The following is a 17,291-nucleotide window of genomic DNA, read 5'->3' on the forward strand; positions in this document are numbered from 1 at the left end:
CCTAGAAAAATGGTACAGATGAACTGGTTTGCAGGGCAGAAATTGAGACACAGATGTGGAGAACAAACGTATGGACACCAAGGGGGGAAAGCGGGGGGGTGGGGCAGTGGTGGTGGTGGTGGTGAGATGAATTGGGAGATTGGGATAGACATATATACACTAATATGTATAAAATGGATAACTAATAAGAATCTGCTGTATGAAAAAATAAAAAATTCAAAAATTCAAAAAAAAATTAAAAATAAAAAAAAATAAAGAAAAAAGAACATGTGTCTTGCCTAAGAGAAAAGATAGGTCTCTTAGCCAATAGCCTGTACCATTTTTCAGACCCCAAAGAACTGCTGTACTAGTCCCTTCAGTTTGTCCCACCCACTGGACAAACATTTTCTTGTTTAAAAAAACTTTTTCTTGTTAGGAATCAAATTTTTTGTGCTTCGTAACCGCCTAAAATGCCTTAGGATTTTTCCACTCAGATTTAGTTTTCAATTTAAGTGACATATGTCTATATAACACCTTCTTTGCAGGAAAATTCCTGACCCCTAAGAATGATCTCACTCTTCCAGAAAGTCTACCTTATAAGGAAGTGACATACTTCCTCATTGCTAAAACAATCTTAACTCCATTACTTGGGAGTCAAAAGACTTGAGGCACTCATCTTACCTGAGCCTGCATTTCCTTATCTGTAAAAAGAGGATAAGACAAGCAATCTCCCAGGGTTACTGTGAGGATTCATCTCTTAAATACTTATTGAGCACCTACTGCACATTAGGTACTGTTCTCATGCTGATGCAGCAGTGAACCCTGATCTTGAGAAGCTTCTATTCTAGTAGGAGGAGCAGACAACTAATAATGATGATGAAGATGATGATAGTAGCTCACACCAAGTGAACACATTACACATCTGGCATTTTATTTGAGTAAGCTCATTTATTTCTCACAACAACCCTACTGGGTAAATACTATTATAATCTCCATTTTCTGTTGATTAAAATGAAGATCAGAGATGTTAAGAAACTTGCCTAAAGTCACAGCAAGTGGTAAAGCCAAAATTCAAAACAGGCATTCTGGTTCCGGAATCTGTGTACTATATCATGTATGATGGGGACTCTGCTGAAAAATTCAAGTAAGGGGAAAAGATATTGCCCTCTGTGGTGATGTTATGCTATTAAAATTTTATAAAAGATTGAGAGAGAGTCCTCATTGATAAAGTGACATTTAAGCAGAGACCTGAAGGAAATGAGTAAAGAAGCTATTCAGAGTGATAGGAGAAAAGTATTCCAGTCAGAACATACAGCAAGTGCAAAGCCTTAGGCGAGAGCATGACTGGTGTGAAGGAACAAGTTTGCCACAGAGTACCATTTCAAACAGGGCTTTACAGGCCCTTATAAGCACTTTGGCTTTCATTCTGAGTAAGACAGAAAAATCACTGGAAGGTCCTGAACAGAGAAGTGATATGATCTGACTCACATTCTATGAGGATTACTCTGGCTGGGGAGAACAGACTGTAGAGGGACAAGGGTAGAAGCAGGGAGATCAGTTAGACTACCACAATCATCTAGACAAGAGAAAATGGTGACTTAGATAAAGATGTTAGTGGTAAGATTTGGGATATTTTTTAAAGGCAAAGCAGGCAGAATTTACTAACTGATTGGATATGGGTTGTGAAAGAAAAGAAGTCAAGAATGACTCTATGGATTTGGGCCTGAGCAGCTAGCTGCAAGAATGAAGTTGCCATTTACTGTTAAGGAAGACTATAGGAAAAGCAGGTTTGGCAGGGCTTAGGGAGAAGGATCAGGAGTTTGGTTTTGGATACATCAAATCTGAGATGCCTATTCACATGGAAATGTGGATGTTAAGTAGATGTGGAATCTGCTGTTCCTGGACAATATCTGGGCCAGATATAAATCTGGGAATGCTTATGAAAATCATGCGACTGAAACATATTACCTAGGAGGTGAGTATAAATAAAAAGTAGTCGGGATTGAATCCTGGGATACTACGAAGTTGGGAAGATAAGGAGGGACTAGCAAAGATGACTTGAGAAGGAATGGTCAATAATGTTGGAGGAGAACCAAGACAGAGTGGTGTTCTGGAAGCCAGGTGAAGAAAGTATTTCAAAAAGAAGAAATCAAGGGACTTCCCTGGCGGTCCAGTGGTTAAGATTCCATGCTTCCAACACAGGGGGCACGGGTTCGAACCCTGGTCGGGGAACTGAGATCCCACATGTGGCATGGCCAAAAAATTTTTAAAAAAAAAGAAATTGAGGCATATGAATAGACTAAAGATCAATGGAATAGAATCGGGAGTCCAGAAATAAACTCTTACATTTATGGCCAGTTGATTTTTGACCATTCGATAGGTAAAGCATGTTCTTTTCAACAAACGATGCTGAGATAACTAGACATACACATGCTTAAGAAGGAAGTTGGACCCTATCTCACACTGTATATAAAAATCGACTCAAAATGAATCATAGACCTAAATGTAAGAGCTAAATAAAACTTTAAAACATTTAGAAAAAAACATAGGAGTTAATCTTTGTGACCTTGGATTAGACAGTGGTTTCTCAGCTATGAAACCAAAAGCAAAATCAACACAAGAATAGATAAATTGAACTTCATCAAAATTTAAAACTTTTGTACTCTACTCCATACCCATATTATGATGGCTATTACAAAACAAACAAACCAAAAAACCAATGAGAAAGTAACAAGTGTTATTTAGCAAGGATGTGGAGAAATTAGAACCTGTGTGCACTGTTGTTGGGAATGTAAAATGATGCAGTCGCTGTGGAAAATAATATGGCAATTCCTCAAAAAAAATGAGAATTACCATAAGATCCATCAATGCCACTTCTGCGTATATACCTAAAAGAAATGGAAGCAAGAACTCCAACAAATTTTGTACACCCATGTTTATAGCAGCATTATTTGCAATAGCCAAAAGGTAGAAGAAACTCAAGTGTCCACTGATGGATAAATGGACAAACAAATGTAGTATATATACATACAATGGAATATCATTCAGCCTTAAAAAGGAAGGAAATTCTGACATATGCTACAACATGGATGAACCTTGAAGACATTATGTCGAGTGAAATAAGCCAGTCACAAAAGGACAGGTATTGTGCAAATACACTTATATGACATACTTAGAGCAGTCAAATTTATAGAGACAGAAAGTACAATGGTGATTGCCAGTGGCTGGGGGGAGAAGAGAATGGGGAGTTAGTTTAATGGGTACAGAGTTTCAGCTGGGAAAGATGAAAAAGATCTGGAGATTGGATGGTGGTGATGGTTGCACAACAATGTGAATAAACTTAAAATGATTAAAATAATAAATTTTATGTTTTGTATATTTTACCACAATAATATTTTTTTAAATTATGCTTCAAAGGACACCATCAAGAAAGTGAAAAGACAACCTACAGATTGGGGAAAAAATATATACAAAATATTTGTATAATTTGTATATAAGGGACCTATATCCAGAACATATAAAGAACGCTTACAACTCAACAGAAAAAGACAAACAACTCAATTTAAAAACGGGTAAAGGATTTGAATAGACATTTCTCCAAAGAAAATATAAAAACGGCCAATAAGCACAGGAAAAGATGTTCAACATCATTAGCCACTAGGGAAATGCAAATCAAAACTAGAAGATACCAGTCACACCCACTAGGATGGCTATAATAAAAATAGAATGGCAAGGATGTGGAGAAATTTGAACTCTCATACATTGCTGGTGGAAATGTAAAATGGTGCAGCCACATTGGAAAACAGTCTAGAAGTTCCTCAAAAATGTTAAACACAGAGTTACCATATAACCCAGCATTCCATTCCTAGGTATATACCTGAGAATCAAAATATATGTCCAGGCAAAAACTCACACATAAATGTTCATAGCAACATTATTCATACTAGCCAAAAAGTGGTAACAAAACAAAACAAAAGTCCATCAACTGATGGATGGATGAACAAAATGTGCTATATCCATGTAATGGAATATTATTCAGCCACAAAAGGAAATGAAGTACCCATACATGTTACAACATGGGTCAATTTTGAAAACATTGTGCTAAGTTGAAGAAGCTGGTCAGAAAAGGCCACATTTTATATAAATCCATTTACATGCAATGCCCAGAATCCATAGAAATGGAAAGTAGATTAGCGGTTGCCAGAGGCTGGGGACAAAGGGGATTGGAGAGTGACTATTAATAGATAGGGAGTTCTTTTTGGGGGTGATGGAAATGTTCTAGAATTGATTGTTGTATAACTCCGAATATACTAAAACCACTCAATTGTACATTTTTAAGGGATTTTAAGGATGAATTTTATGGTATATAAATACCTAAAAAGCTGTTATAATAATAAGAAGTAATCAACTTCATCAAGTTGCTGATTGACTAAGAGAACTAAAAATGGACCAGAAGTTTGGCAATATGATGGCCTTGACAAAAGCTATTTTAGTAGTGGTAGGAATGAAAAAATGGAATTTTCATGTAATGCATGTGAGAGTACTTCAAATAGTGCCTCGTACGTACCCCACCCCACCCCCCCAAAAAAGGAAGAAAAAGCATAAAAAAAAAAAAAAAGAACTCAAACTAACGGTAAGATACTACTAATAAGCTTAGGCCCTAAAAGGTCTCAAGCAGAGCAGTGAAGAAAGCTTTTTCAAATGTTTTGTTGTGGTAGCAATCACTGTTGTATTGAATCAGTTTGCCAGGTTAGGGTGACTGCTCTTGTGGACTCTATAACCCGAGTGTATTGGTGGTGAGAGGCCAGCCTGTGTGTTTATGTACCTTCCTCTATTCCTCCTGCTTTATGGCCTGGTGCTGGAGTCAGGCTGGACCTAGCACTGAAGAGATGCTGCCACTACCTGGCAGCCTCTCCACCAGCCCCTCTGTAGCCCACAGACCAGACTGGATCTTGGTAAGCACCCAGAACTCTGGCTTGATCTCTTACTGGTGTTTCAGAAAATCTCCTTCGTCTCATTATCTCTGCTGCTGTCACAAGTTCCTGCATCGTCCAGCAGGATGTCAGCCCAGAAGGGAAACTCTGCAACTTGAAGAACTGGGCCCCAGAGTTCTGGATGCTCATGCTAACATCAACTCTAGGCAAGGTTTAAAGAGTTAGTAAGGAAGTACTGTTTTGATATTTGTTGTTTCTACTGTTGCTGTAATATAATAATTTCTAAATGCCCAGGGAGAAAGAAAAGGGGCTGCAAAGTTAAAAGGAGAGAGAAATCACTTGTAGTTGAGGAATTATAGAAAGCTTCCTGGAGGAGGATACTTTGGCTGTATGTTAAAGAATTGAGTAAATTTTGCTAGGTTGATGTGGGAAACAGTACCTTAGGCTAGAAGGAAGGATGTATATGTCAATATGCTGAAGACAAAGTATAAGGCAAATTTGTGAGACAGCAGTTTCTTTCTAGGTGGAGTACAGTGGGACAATGGGAGATAAGCCTGGAAATGTAAACTAGAGACCAACTGTAGTGGTCTTGAATGCCAAATGAAGGAATTTAGACTTTTTTTGATAAGCTATAAAGAGTAGCTCTAGGGATATTTGAAAGGAACATGATTTTAATTTTTCAATTTAATTTTATGACTTGGTATTATATTCACATGATTCAAATTCTAAAAACTATAAAAGGGTATAGAGTAAAAAATCTCCTTCTCATCCCACTAGTTTTTCACCTAATACCTTTCCCCATGGGCAATCCTGTATCTGTTTCGTATGTATCTTTGTGGTTTTTTGTTTGTTTGTTTGTTTGGGGGTTTTTTTGGCCATGCCACATGGCTTGCAAGATCTCAGTTCCCTGACCAGGGACTGAACCTAGGCCACAGCGGTGAAAGTCTGGAATCCTAACCACTAGGCCACCAGGGAACTCCCTCTTATGTATGTTTGTTAGATATTCTATACATATACAAACAGACATTGTGGGTTTTTGTGTGTATTCTTCCCCTCTCCTATTTATACAAATGTCAGCATCTTATACATACTGTTCTGCACCTTGTTTTTTTGAATATGTCAATATATCTTTCCATTTCAGTAAAGAGGTACCTCTTCCTTTTTATAGCTGCATGGTACTGTATTCCATTGTTTGGATGTGCCAATAAGTTATATAAACAGCCTTTCTTAACGAACATTAAGTTGTTTTCAATCATTGCTATTAAAAACAATGCTTCAAAAATAGCCTTGAACATATGTCCCTTCCACATGTGAAAATGTACCTGCAGGATATATTCCTGGAAGTAGTGTTGGGGCTCAAAGGGTATACATAATTTTGATAAATTTTGCCAATTGCCTTCCTTAGAGGTTATACCAATTTCCACTCCCATCCCACTGGCAATGTATGAGTGCCTGTTCTCTCACACCTTTGCCAACACAATATGTTTCATAATTTTAATTTTGCCTTAGAAAGATTAATCAGGTTATATGCATAAGAGGACAACCCCATTTACATTTAAAATTAGATGAATAAAGCATATGCTCTTTGGATAAATTTAATTTTGATTGGGAGAAGTAATTTAAAAGCTACATATCATCTCCATGCTGCCTAGAAAAAAGTTTTCTCATTTCTTGTAGCCAAAAACCATTCCATTCTCTAGTTCTTAGGTAAGCGCCCTTCAACTGGAGATGAAAGAAAGGGAATATGACCTGTGGAGAGCACAGTCAGACTGGACAGCTCCAAGATAGAAATAAGGTTCTGTATTATCAACTCCAGTACTAGGAAGAAGACAGGTCGGGATAAGGGAAATTGCCACAGTGGCCTATGAGGTGGAGCTGCTGGAGAAATGGTCATCTTATCTCGGCAAAAAGCGCATGGAGAATAATTCTAAAATGCAACATAGGATTGCATCAGTCCCCCTAGCTTCTGTGAGAAACATGCCTCTTTTCCCCAGTCCTGCCTCCTACCCCACACCTACTTTACACCAGAATATCCTAAGAGCCCTGCAGCTGTAAACTATTTTTGCCCAGATGCCCCTCCCTCTTTTGAAAAGGTATTTCTAAAGCTCCCGCCAATAAACTGGAAGCTGCCTACAGACAAGAACTCCTTTCCTGTTGCTTTTCAACTCTGTCACTCCAATTCCCACAGGATTCGCTTAACATCGATATTCCAGTAACTGAGACTGATTCAAGCTGTGGACCTCCCCCATCATCTTGTGAAACTCACCACCAAGCTGAGTCTCATGCTGGCCTGATGAAGGCCCTACCCAGCCAGCTGTAAACCCATTAAACAGAGACTTGAAATACCTGGGTGCACGTCTTCTACCGAGAGATGGTCTGTCTTCTGTACTAGCTTGTGCAAAAGTTTTTTCTGCCTCAGTCTTTTCTCTCTTAGAACATCTTTTAAATTGTTGATGCATTTGTTGAGGTAGATGGTCTCTGCACACACTTGCTCTAGGCTTAGTCTGTCCTGTTTGGGAGATTCAGGCCTGGAACAAGTTTCACTTCCCAGACACGGAGCCAGGGCAAAACCTGGCGATGAATATGCAAGAGGCAAGTTATTGGAAGCCAGAGAGAAGTTGCTGGGATCCTGAGAGGTTTGGTCTCCCTGTGTAGAGATGCCCACTCCACCAGACACCACATTGAGCAAGGTCTCACTCCCCTGACTCCCAGGGCTCTCCACTGAGAAATCCTGGGCACCCCCTGAACTCACTGTCCCAAGAAGTCTATCACTGTTCTCTGACTGGGAACCACTCTCAATGCTTTCCAGGTCCTCAGGAGTCATGGACCCGCTGTTCTCCAGCTTCTGAAATACTCCCTGCAAAGCTGAACGAAAGTGGTAAATTGCTCGGCCCAGTTTACTTGTGTAAAACTTGATTTCTACATCTTCATCCTCCTGCGAGCCACCCAGACAAGAAGACTTTTCAAAGACATCTTTAAGGACCTGCGCAGCATGTTCCTCCTCTTCATTCAAGTCAATATGAACCATGTCATTGAAAGTCTCAGTTCCTATGATGATTTCCTCCATCATGTTGTCACAGCTCAGAGTTGCAAACCTTCTGGACTTATCTGTCAAAAGGTCCTCTAGCTGCTTTGAGCTCAAAATATCAAGCCCAGCCTCACAGGCCAGGAGTTTGTCCTCTGTCTTCAGCAACCCAGACAATGATAGGCAGCTGCTGGCCTCAGTTTTATCACTGCAGTTGTTTTCTATTTTTGCTGCTTTATATGCTTCAAGTCCTTGGTTACACTGTTTGAAAACCTGGGGTTTCCCAGAATCCTCCTCTTTTGAGATTAACTCTAGGGAAGGTTCCTCAAATTGATGAAGGGTGGACAGAGAAGCCTCTCTCCCTGTCAGTTCACCACAGGTGCCACTGATAATTTGGGGTGTTCCTGATGTTTCTTTTACTTCGTCCCTTGGCTTAGACTCATCACTTGACTTTGCTAAATCGTTCTTGGGTGGGAAGCAAAGGCCTTGCTGTTCAGGAGTCTGGAGTTCTCTATGTTGATTCTGAGCCCTCATTTGATATACTCCTGTTATTGGTCCTCTGTCCCCTGTTTCCACCTGAAAAACTGGTTCATCCAGGTTTAAAGAATTCAAATTACAATCCTGAAGTTGTTGTTCCAAAAATGATACAGACTCCTTTGGGGGATTCTTACAGCACTGTGGCCGGCTTGGTTCTTCTCTGGTGGCAATCCGGATCCCTAAACTCTGCAAGAGGATGGATTTCTGCAATATAAGGTCTCTATGCTCTAGATGGGCAAGCTTCACAACAGTAGGCCTGGGGGCTGGCGCTTTGCCTGCTCTGTAAGCCTCTTTAATGTACCTATTGCACTGCATGCCATTAACACAGAGGTGTTTGGTCAGGAAGCTATGCACCAGCTCCATGGTATTTTCCCCATCTTGCTCAGGAAGTCCATACAGATACAGAATGGCTTCCTCATTGGGTCGGTCCACATGGGGTTCCTGGGCCTTTCCCCCAACACACACCTTGGCCAGGGAGCTGCTGCCCACCTGCAAGCCTTCTATTTCACTCAGAACTGAGTCTACACAGCTAGAGACTTCTTCCACCGAACCCCGGACTTGACTCAAGTGCTGCCGCAACTCAGCAATTTCAGTTTGGAGACGGCTGATGCCTTGCAGCTCTCTGATGATATAGTCCACTACATCCCCCAAAGGTTCTTGCTGTTCACGGCTACAGCCTTGGCCAGGGCCTCTGGACAAAAGGGGCTTGGCTTGATCCCTCTTTGACGGCTCTTGACAGCTTGTGGTCATGCTGGCAGATGAGAGGTCCTGAGAGCCAGACCCTGAAACACAGGCAGTGGAGCCCAGAGGAAGCTGGCTGCTGGCCTGCTGCCCAAAGCTGCAATGCTGGGCCAGCCCCCCATCTCTATCCCCACCAATGGCTGAGGCTACTGACCCACAGTGAGGGGAAAGGAAGCTGTCCTCTGGTAAGGATCCAGCAGGGCCTGAGGACTTGCTCTTGAAGCCACACAGAGTCTCCGCCTTAGCTTTATCTGGGAAAAGCCTGGAGGAGGATCCCAAGGTGACCATGATTTCTTCCTCTGACTCTTGCAACAGTCGCTTCATTTTCTCCCTCAGGGTCTGAGGGATTCTCAGCTTCTTCCTCTAGTTTCTGGTCAGGATGGTTAATAGAGATTGTGTTAGAAGGCAATACCCTGACCTGTTCTTTTCAGTCTATTTTTAGCAATTATTGCTGGCTGATGCCTTGGGCTTGGCCCACAGTGATGCCTAGAATGGTCCCATGTGTGGTCTCAAACCTGGCACATGTTCCTGGATCCTAGCTTGACTCTAATCCTGCAGCTAGTGAAAAAGGAAAATAGTGCACTTGGATCAGAAGGCAGCAGGACAATATGAATCAAGCTGTCAAGCAGGAATAAGAACACTACTTTCTAAGACTGTAGGAGTCAACAGTGACCTGCCTCCCAACGCTAGACTTAAAGGTTATAAGCAATCAGTTCTCTCTCCTTGGCTTCCCATCAGAGTTTTGATGTAAAATCAGATCAAGTCCTTGTGTTCTGAGCAAGTAGCCAAAGTCAACAAGATCGAAACAAACTCCTGGGAAATATGTGGGGTGAAGTCAGCGAGTGACTGAACCTTTACAAATTCAACATGAGGCTCAGAAATGAACATATAGATGTTTAACCACCAAAGCTCAAATCACATACACAGTAAAAGACAAGACGTGGAATGTTTCTTTTTTTTTCCCCCTCCAGTTTGTTGCTCTGGTGAAGGCTCAACTACTTAAAGGTTTGCTCCTACCTGTGCTTATAGCACAAAGTGTTTTCCCTTTGTTTAGTGATAGCAACCCTTCACTTGGAGAAAGGACCATGACAAGAAAGTGATTTCCTAGCACTGTCCACTGCTGGAGTAATAGAGGGTTGCTCTAGCCCGCTGAATGGCCTGGAGAGAACAATGCATGTGGCAGGTGGGGAGCTGATTACACCAGAGAGAGCTCCAGGGTGCTCTACTGTTCTCCAAAAAGATGAAAAAAGACCTGCCACCAGTCTTGCCCCTAAACTCTGAGCTACCAGTGACTGTAGCTTAGGCAGAGATGACTGTTACCTTATGTGGGGTGGGCATCCATTCCGTTTTTACTGGGAACATGCAGCCTGTAGGGAAGGAGCACAGCGGAAAGTACAAAGGATGAAGCAGAGAGCCCAGGAATGCATGGGACTGCCAATACTCTCTGGCTCTGCTGGGTCAGCCCGGGACAGGTAAAATGAGTTGGTGGGAGACAGGCTACCCTTCATGTTCTTCAACTGGAGATGGTTTCTCTATTTTCTAGATTTGACCTAGATTTCTAAATCTTCTAAAACCCCTGTCTCCTTTTCTTTTCCCAGTACTCAAGTTAACCCTAAAAAGTAAAAATTGTCTGTGAAGAACATAAGCTGACTGCTCCCATAGCAATTCATTTGCAGGAAAGGCCACCAACTATAGTCCGTGGGTCTGAAAATTAAAAGCACTGTGCTTCTTGAGTTACATTTATCAAAAAAAAAAAAAAAAAAAAAAAGCACCGTGCTTCGCAGACTAAGAAGAACCAAAGTCACAAGACTTGAGATAAAGATGAAGCTGACCCCTTTTACTGGAAATAACTAGGCCAAGAATCAAGAGACAGAAACTAGATTAATTCCCTTTTCATTTCTTCCCTTCTTCTCTCTAGCTCATGTAAAAACTCTATTTCATCTAGGAATTCTTCATCTGAGAACTCTATCCATCCTGTGAGGCATTGGAGAGGCCTAATTATTGCTTTTTAAGCATTACTGCTTTACTCTGATGTTTTAAGGAGCCAGGATCAGCCATACCCCTAATGTGGTCAACTCAGTCTAGTCTGTGTGTGTGTGTGTGTGTGTGTGTGTGTGTGTGTGTGTGTGTGTGTGTGTGTCTATTTCATCTAGGAATTCTTCATCTGAGAACTCTATCCATCCTGTGAGGCATTGGAGAGGCCTAATTATTGCTTTTTAAGCATTACTGCTTTACTCTGATGTTTTAAGGAGCCAGGACCAGCCATACCCCTAATGTGGTCAACTCAGTCTAGTCTGTGTGTGTGTGTGTGTGTGTGTGTGTGTGTGTGTGTGTGTGTGTGTATGTGCGTGTGAGAGACAGAGAGAGACAGAGACAGAGAGAGACAGAGAATGCTCTATGTGCTCAGTCAGAACTCCTGGGTCTCGGGCTTAGTGCCCAGCTGCCTAGATAGCAAAGCCCCCAATTCTAGGACTGACTCATCAAGTTCTTCCCTCTCTCCTCCCAAAAGTACAAAATCTACATTTCCAAAGCCACCCATTTCTTTTCTCCCCTAGGTGCAAGGTCTGGGTACCCCGATTTGGTCTTGGCACCTGGTATTAGCTTTGAGCAATGTCCTTAGACTGATGGACTAGAGTTGGCAATTAGCCTTTCAAGCTTTTCTCAAAGAGAAAGACCGCTTACTAAACCAAGAGGGAAGCTCTGCATATGACCACATGAAGCCATGAGCAAGTGCTACTAGACTGAGAATCCGGAGACATAAGTTTGAGTCTTGCTTCACCAATGACCTTGGATTAAACACTTCTCTCTGTGCCTTAGTTTCCTCATCTGTAAAGTGGGGGAGATAGTCACAGGAATGTTATAAAGCTAAAATGAGGGACTGGTAATTAGTAAACTGTAAAGCATTGCAGTGTTACTATTACTGACATGGCAAGACCCTGGGACAAAGAAGCAGGAAAACCAATATCTAAGCCAAGTGTGCAATTGCCTAAATGGTTTGACTTGAGTGAACCATGACTTCTATCCCAGCCCCAGACCCCTACCTTTCCCAGTCTCTTCTAACGGTCTACAGCAATGCCTGGAACCCTACCATTACAGTGTCACTCTTTGTTAGTCTTTCTTTCTTCTAAAAGTTTTCTTTTTAAGGTAAGAAAAGGGAGGAGCAAAATATTCACTCCCCAACATTTCATTCAGGTGACAGGAGGCTTGCCCTCAGGCAGCCTGAAAGCACAAGGAAGGAGAAAACTGCTACAGGAGGCAAACTTTTCCTTTCTAATGCTAGTGAGGCTCAGAGCTCATTGCCAGGTCCTCCAAGGCCAGCCCCACTTTGGTCTAGAGGAGGCAGTTTTTCAGGAACGAAAATGAAGCTGACTCTCCTGCTACGGCTTCAGTGCAGGCCAGGTTAACTTTGGGCCTATCTGCTTCTGCCCCTCAGATTAATATTCCAGATAGGGTTGGACAGTCTTGCCAGGTTCCCCTCCAAAAGTGCAGTGCCTACAACACTGGCTGGCCAGCCACACAGAGGGCAAATGGCTCAGCCACTGTATTCAGAGGATGCTGAAGGACTAAAGGCAGAGCTGCCTGGTTTCCCGTATTAGTGACAAATAGGAAATCTCCAGCTAGAGCTGCCATAGCAACTCCTCCCAGCCTCAAACAAAGATGCTTGCTTTCATATTAAACAAACAAACAAAACCCTCTAAACCTTCTTCTGAATTGGTAGCTACAGCCCGCAGATGAACTCTAAACTTAAGAATCACCTCCGAGGGATATGGGTTCCCTGAAGGCACCAAACCCACTCAGTCATCCACATATTTAGGTTTTGAAACAGGGGACAGAGCTCACTGTGATGCCCAGAGAATCAACCAGTCACTTTGCTCAGAAACCAATAGGATACCAGAAGCCAGAATGGGCTGAAAGGGCAACCCGCAGAGCCAGGAGGTTCAATTCAAGGCCACCTCCTTCTTCAGCATCTCTTTGCTACTACTGTCCACAAGAATGAAATAACAGGGACCAACAGGAGAAAAACAGTTTGATCTCTAAATCAGTTCAATCGATGTGCCAGGCACTAAGCTATGTGCCAAGGATATAAGGCACAGTTCCTGCTCTCTAATATATTAATGCTTGGAAACAGAGTTAGGCATATAAACAATCACAAAATAAAGTGATACATGTTATAATAGAACTTGTAATAGAAAGCAAGCATTTAATTCCAGGGGTGGGGAATGGGAAGGTGATGAGAGGCCCAGAAAAACCACAACAGGAAAGGCCACGGAGAAGAAGTAATATTTGAGCTGAGATGGCATAACGAGGCCTCGGGGCCCAACCAGCTCAAACCTAGCCCTCTAGTTTCCTTCAAGGTACCCAGTGCTGTCACTCTGCTCTATCCTGTTGGCCTATCCACTCAAGTCAACTTCCATACTTCATATGTACATGCTCGAAAATGACCATACCTTTCTGCAATCTTTTCCTACGGAATGCCTAAGGCTGGGAAAAATAAGGCAGCTCTTTCAAGGGATATCTGCTTTTGAAAAGGGAACAGAGCAAAACAAAATGAATTAATCAAAAGGAATAAAGCTTCAGTGATGGAAAACTGAGAACTATGTCAGGGAGTAGACCCCTCAAATCACACCGAATCAGCACCAGCCTACCAAAAATGTCAAGAGGAAAAAAATCCCTCAGCTTTCTGAAATGGCTGATTCTTTCATCTATCTCTGACTTATCAGTTAAATGTTATTAGGAATGTAGGTATTCCTCGTAAAATTGCTTCTGACCCAAATCTTGGCTTGGAGGAAACAACTGGGAGACCTCTGGGAATAGGCCAGGGCTCTTTGTACATATATCAAGCAGCCTCTCACTTTGTATGAAGCAAGCCCAGAAGGCAAAAAGCCAAGAGCTCTGAGCCTCCTACCCCACACGTCACCCACAGCGGTCAGATCATTCCTGGGTCATTTACCAATTATGCTGTACGGCTAATATGGTGGGAAATGAATTTCTAGGGCCACAGCAGGTAGGGGTACTCTTCAGATATTAATCTTTGGGAAAGAATCAATGCTTACAGAGAATCTTGTCAGAGAAAATGATCAGGATCACAAGGTATAAAGAGTGAGATTAGCCAAAGGGAATAAAGAGTGCCCAAATTAAATGCGTAGCAAGGTCCCTGGCCTGTAGTTCCTAGGACTTGCCATCCCTCCTCACCTGCATTAGGAGGAATGCCACTTATAGGCCAGAAGCTGGACATGGTAAAGGAAAGAAAACTTCATGCATTGTGTCCAAGAGGGCAGATAGAACCTTAGGGAATGTACAGTAGCATGAAAGAGGATGCAGCCTTCAGAGGGCTGGTATATCAAGAACTCAGAATGAAAACTGAATGCCAGTCAGCAGAGCTGGGTACTCTGCGCCCTTCCCAGGGCTCCCTTTCAGCAGTACCAGGGTTTATTATACCAAGAGTATAACAAACCATAAAACAAATAAATACAGATGCACCTAGAATCTGATGCTCCCGACAAAGACTCTCTTTGACTAAACCTGAGTCAGGCTCCTCTCTGAGCCCTCTTTCTGACCAGGCTCCTGTCCTTGGGCTCTGTTTAGTACAATTTCAGCAAGAATCTTGCTGGGTCAGTTTAGTGAAAATTCCCCACCTTTGATATCTGACCAAATTCCTTATCCCTCACCCTGGGCTGATTCCAGAAAAAATCCTGTCAAGTCAGTTTAGCCAGATGCCTCCCTTCCCCCGGATGTTTCCCCTTAATTTTCCATCCAGTGACCCTCACCCTGTTCCTTGACTATAAATTCCCACTTATGCTTGTATTCAGAGTTGGGCTCAGCTTCTCTCCCCTATTATAATACCCCAATATAATAGCCCCCCCCGAATAAAGTCTGCCTTACCATTTCTAACAAGTATCAGAACAATTTTTTTCTTAAGCCCTCATCATGCTCTTTTTTCCTTACTACCTATGACGCTTGTGAGTAGACTAAAAAAGGCATGTGACCAGGAATCTAGCCCCTGAACACTCTCCTATCCATCCCCCCCAAACCTCCATATTCTTTATCCCCTTACTCTGCTATAGTTTCTTCATAGAACTTACTACCACCTGATAGATCATATATTTGTTAGTTTATTATTTGTCTCTCTCCTCAACCTCTATCCTAGAATGTGAGCAGGGACTCTGTTTTGTTCATTGCTGTATCCCTAGCACCTAGTACAGTGCCTGTCATATACGGTGCTCAAACTAAAACAAAATAAATATTGCCATTGAATAAAAGGATCCGGGACACAAGATCAGAAAATGCTAGAGTTGGAAGAGTTCTTTAGAGAATATCAAGGCCTGGAATCTCATACTGCATTGTGATCTAGCCTATGGAGTAGTTTTTTTTGTCTATCATACGTTTTTCTAAATTTTAATTTTGGAAATCTTTAGGCAGGACAGCTATTCTGGCTTCCCCAAAGCCCTATTACCCAAGTTTATAACACCTGACCTAGCATGACACTCTTGTTGTTAATCTGTTTTACTTTGGCAGACACCTAAATGGGAGGTTCTTGCTTAAAGACACACAGTAGGTATGAACTCCATGACATTGAAAACTGTGCCTTATTTGTTTTTTAGTTCCCAATGCCTAGCACAGGGCATTACTATGCCAAGCATATGGCCTGGCACACAGTGAGAACTCAGTGCCGTGGAAAGAATAAATGAGTGATGGCAGAGCTGATTTAGAATCCAAGTTTTCTGCTTTCTAGTCCACTTCTGTTCCCATAACAACATACCGCCTTCAAGTTCTACGTTTTCTTCTAGACTGGTGGCTTACAATCCCCTTTCATTGTAAAACTAAGTTGGAAACCTCTCCCTAAATATACTTGCTCACAATTTTAGGGGACTCCCTCAGGGCAAATAAACAGAGTAGTAGCAGTACCAGCCTCTGCAGACTGTCAGTTAGCTTGTATCTTTCCAGCATACGAGACTGGTAGAAAGAGACCCTGTGGGGCGCCTGTCATCCCCAGGGTTGCCATCATGGGGCTTCCACTTGCCCTCCAGCTGGAAGAGTTGCCCTGATCCTTGTGCTGATCATGGCTCTAGAACAGCACACTGTTCAATAGAAATATAATGCGAGCCATATATGCAATTAAAAATTGCTAGTAGCCACATAAGAAGTACAAAGAAACAGATGAATTTAATTTTAATACATTTTATTTAACCCATTATCTAAGATATTATTCTTTCAACATGTAATCAATATAAAAATTTTATCAGGGCTTCTCTGGTGGCGCAGGGGTTAAGAATCCGCTTGCCAAGGCAGGGGACATGGGTTCGAGCCCTGGTCCGGGAAGATCCCACATGCCGCGGAGCAACTAAGCCCGTGGGCCACAACTACTTGGCCTGCGAGCCACAACTACTGAGCTCGTAAGCCACAACTACTGAAGCCCACGCACCACAACAAGAGAAGCCACCACAATGAGAAGCCCGCGCACCGCAACGGAGACCCAATGCAGCCAAAAAATAAATAAAATTTAAAAAAAAAAAACTTCTAAAAAAAAAATTTTATCATATATTTGCATTCCGTTTTTCATACTGAGTCCTTGAACTCTGGTATGTATCTTACATTTACAGCACATCTCAATTTAGACTAGCCACTCTTAAAGTACTCAACAACCACATGTGGCTGGTAGCTACTATACTGAACATCACAGTTTTTAAAGGTTAGGGCGGGGGACACTCTGGAGAGCCTTCAAAACCTGGCAGCGGATGCAAAGAGCAGACTGTCATCTCAGGGGCAGTAGAATGTTCCATTCTTTCAGTCTTCCTTTAACCTGCTCACTTTGATCCTAGCTCGAAGCATCATATTTCCATTTTGTGACAGGCTCAATCCTCCTCAAGGCTGCAAAGAGCATAGTACTAAGGCCCCAATCTGCAGAGGATTAGACCTTATCTCTCTCAGCCTGACCCTTTCTAGATACCCTGTAGCTCTATGTAGCTTCTGTCCAGTACTCTGAGCAAAACCACAAGATAAACCTAGTTACTTCAACAGAAGCTACACCTTCACAAGGAAGACTTAGAGACCTCTCACAGACAAGAGCATAATCT

General features: G+C 42.2%; 1 protein-coding gene across 4 annotated transcripts in view; it reads right to left on the reverse strand.

Moving 5' to 3' along the window:
* Positions 1-17,291, reverse strand: part of UNC13B (unc-13 homolog B) — a 242,061-nt gene that overhangs the window by 47,893 nt on the left and 176,877 nt on the right. The window contains exon 1 of one of the 4 annotated variants that reach the window (XM_055087110.1): positions 7,260-9,540. The exons of the other annotated variants lie outside the window; for them this stretch is intronic. Coding sequence (XP_054943085.1) covers positions 7,260-9,540 — 2,281 coding nt within the window. Of the gene's footprint in view, positions 1-7,259; positions 9,541-17,291 lie in introns of those variants that run through there. 4 annotated transcript variants of the gene reach the window in all.

This window comes from Physeter macrocephalus, chromosome 9 (assembly GCF_002837175.3).
Source record: "Physeter macrocephalus isolate SW-GA chromosome 9, ASM283717v5, whole genome shotgun sequence".
Taxonomy (NCBI): Eukaryota; Metazoa; Chordata; class Mammalia; order Artiodactyla; family Physeteridae; genus Physeter; species Physeter macrocephalus.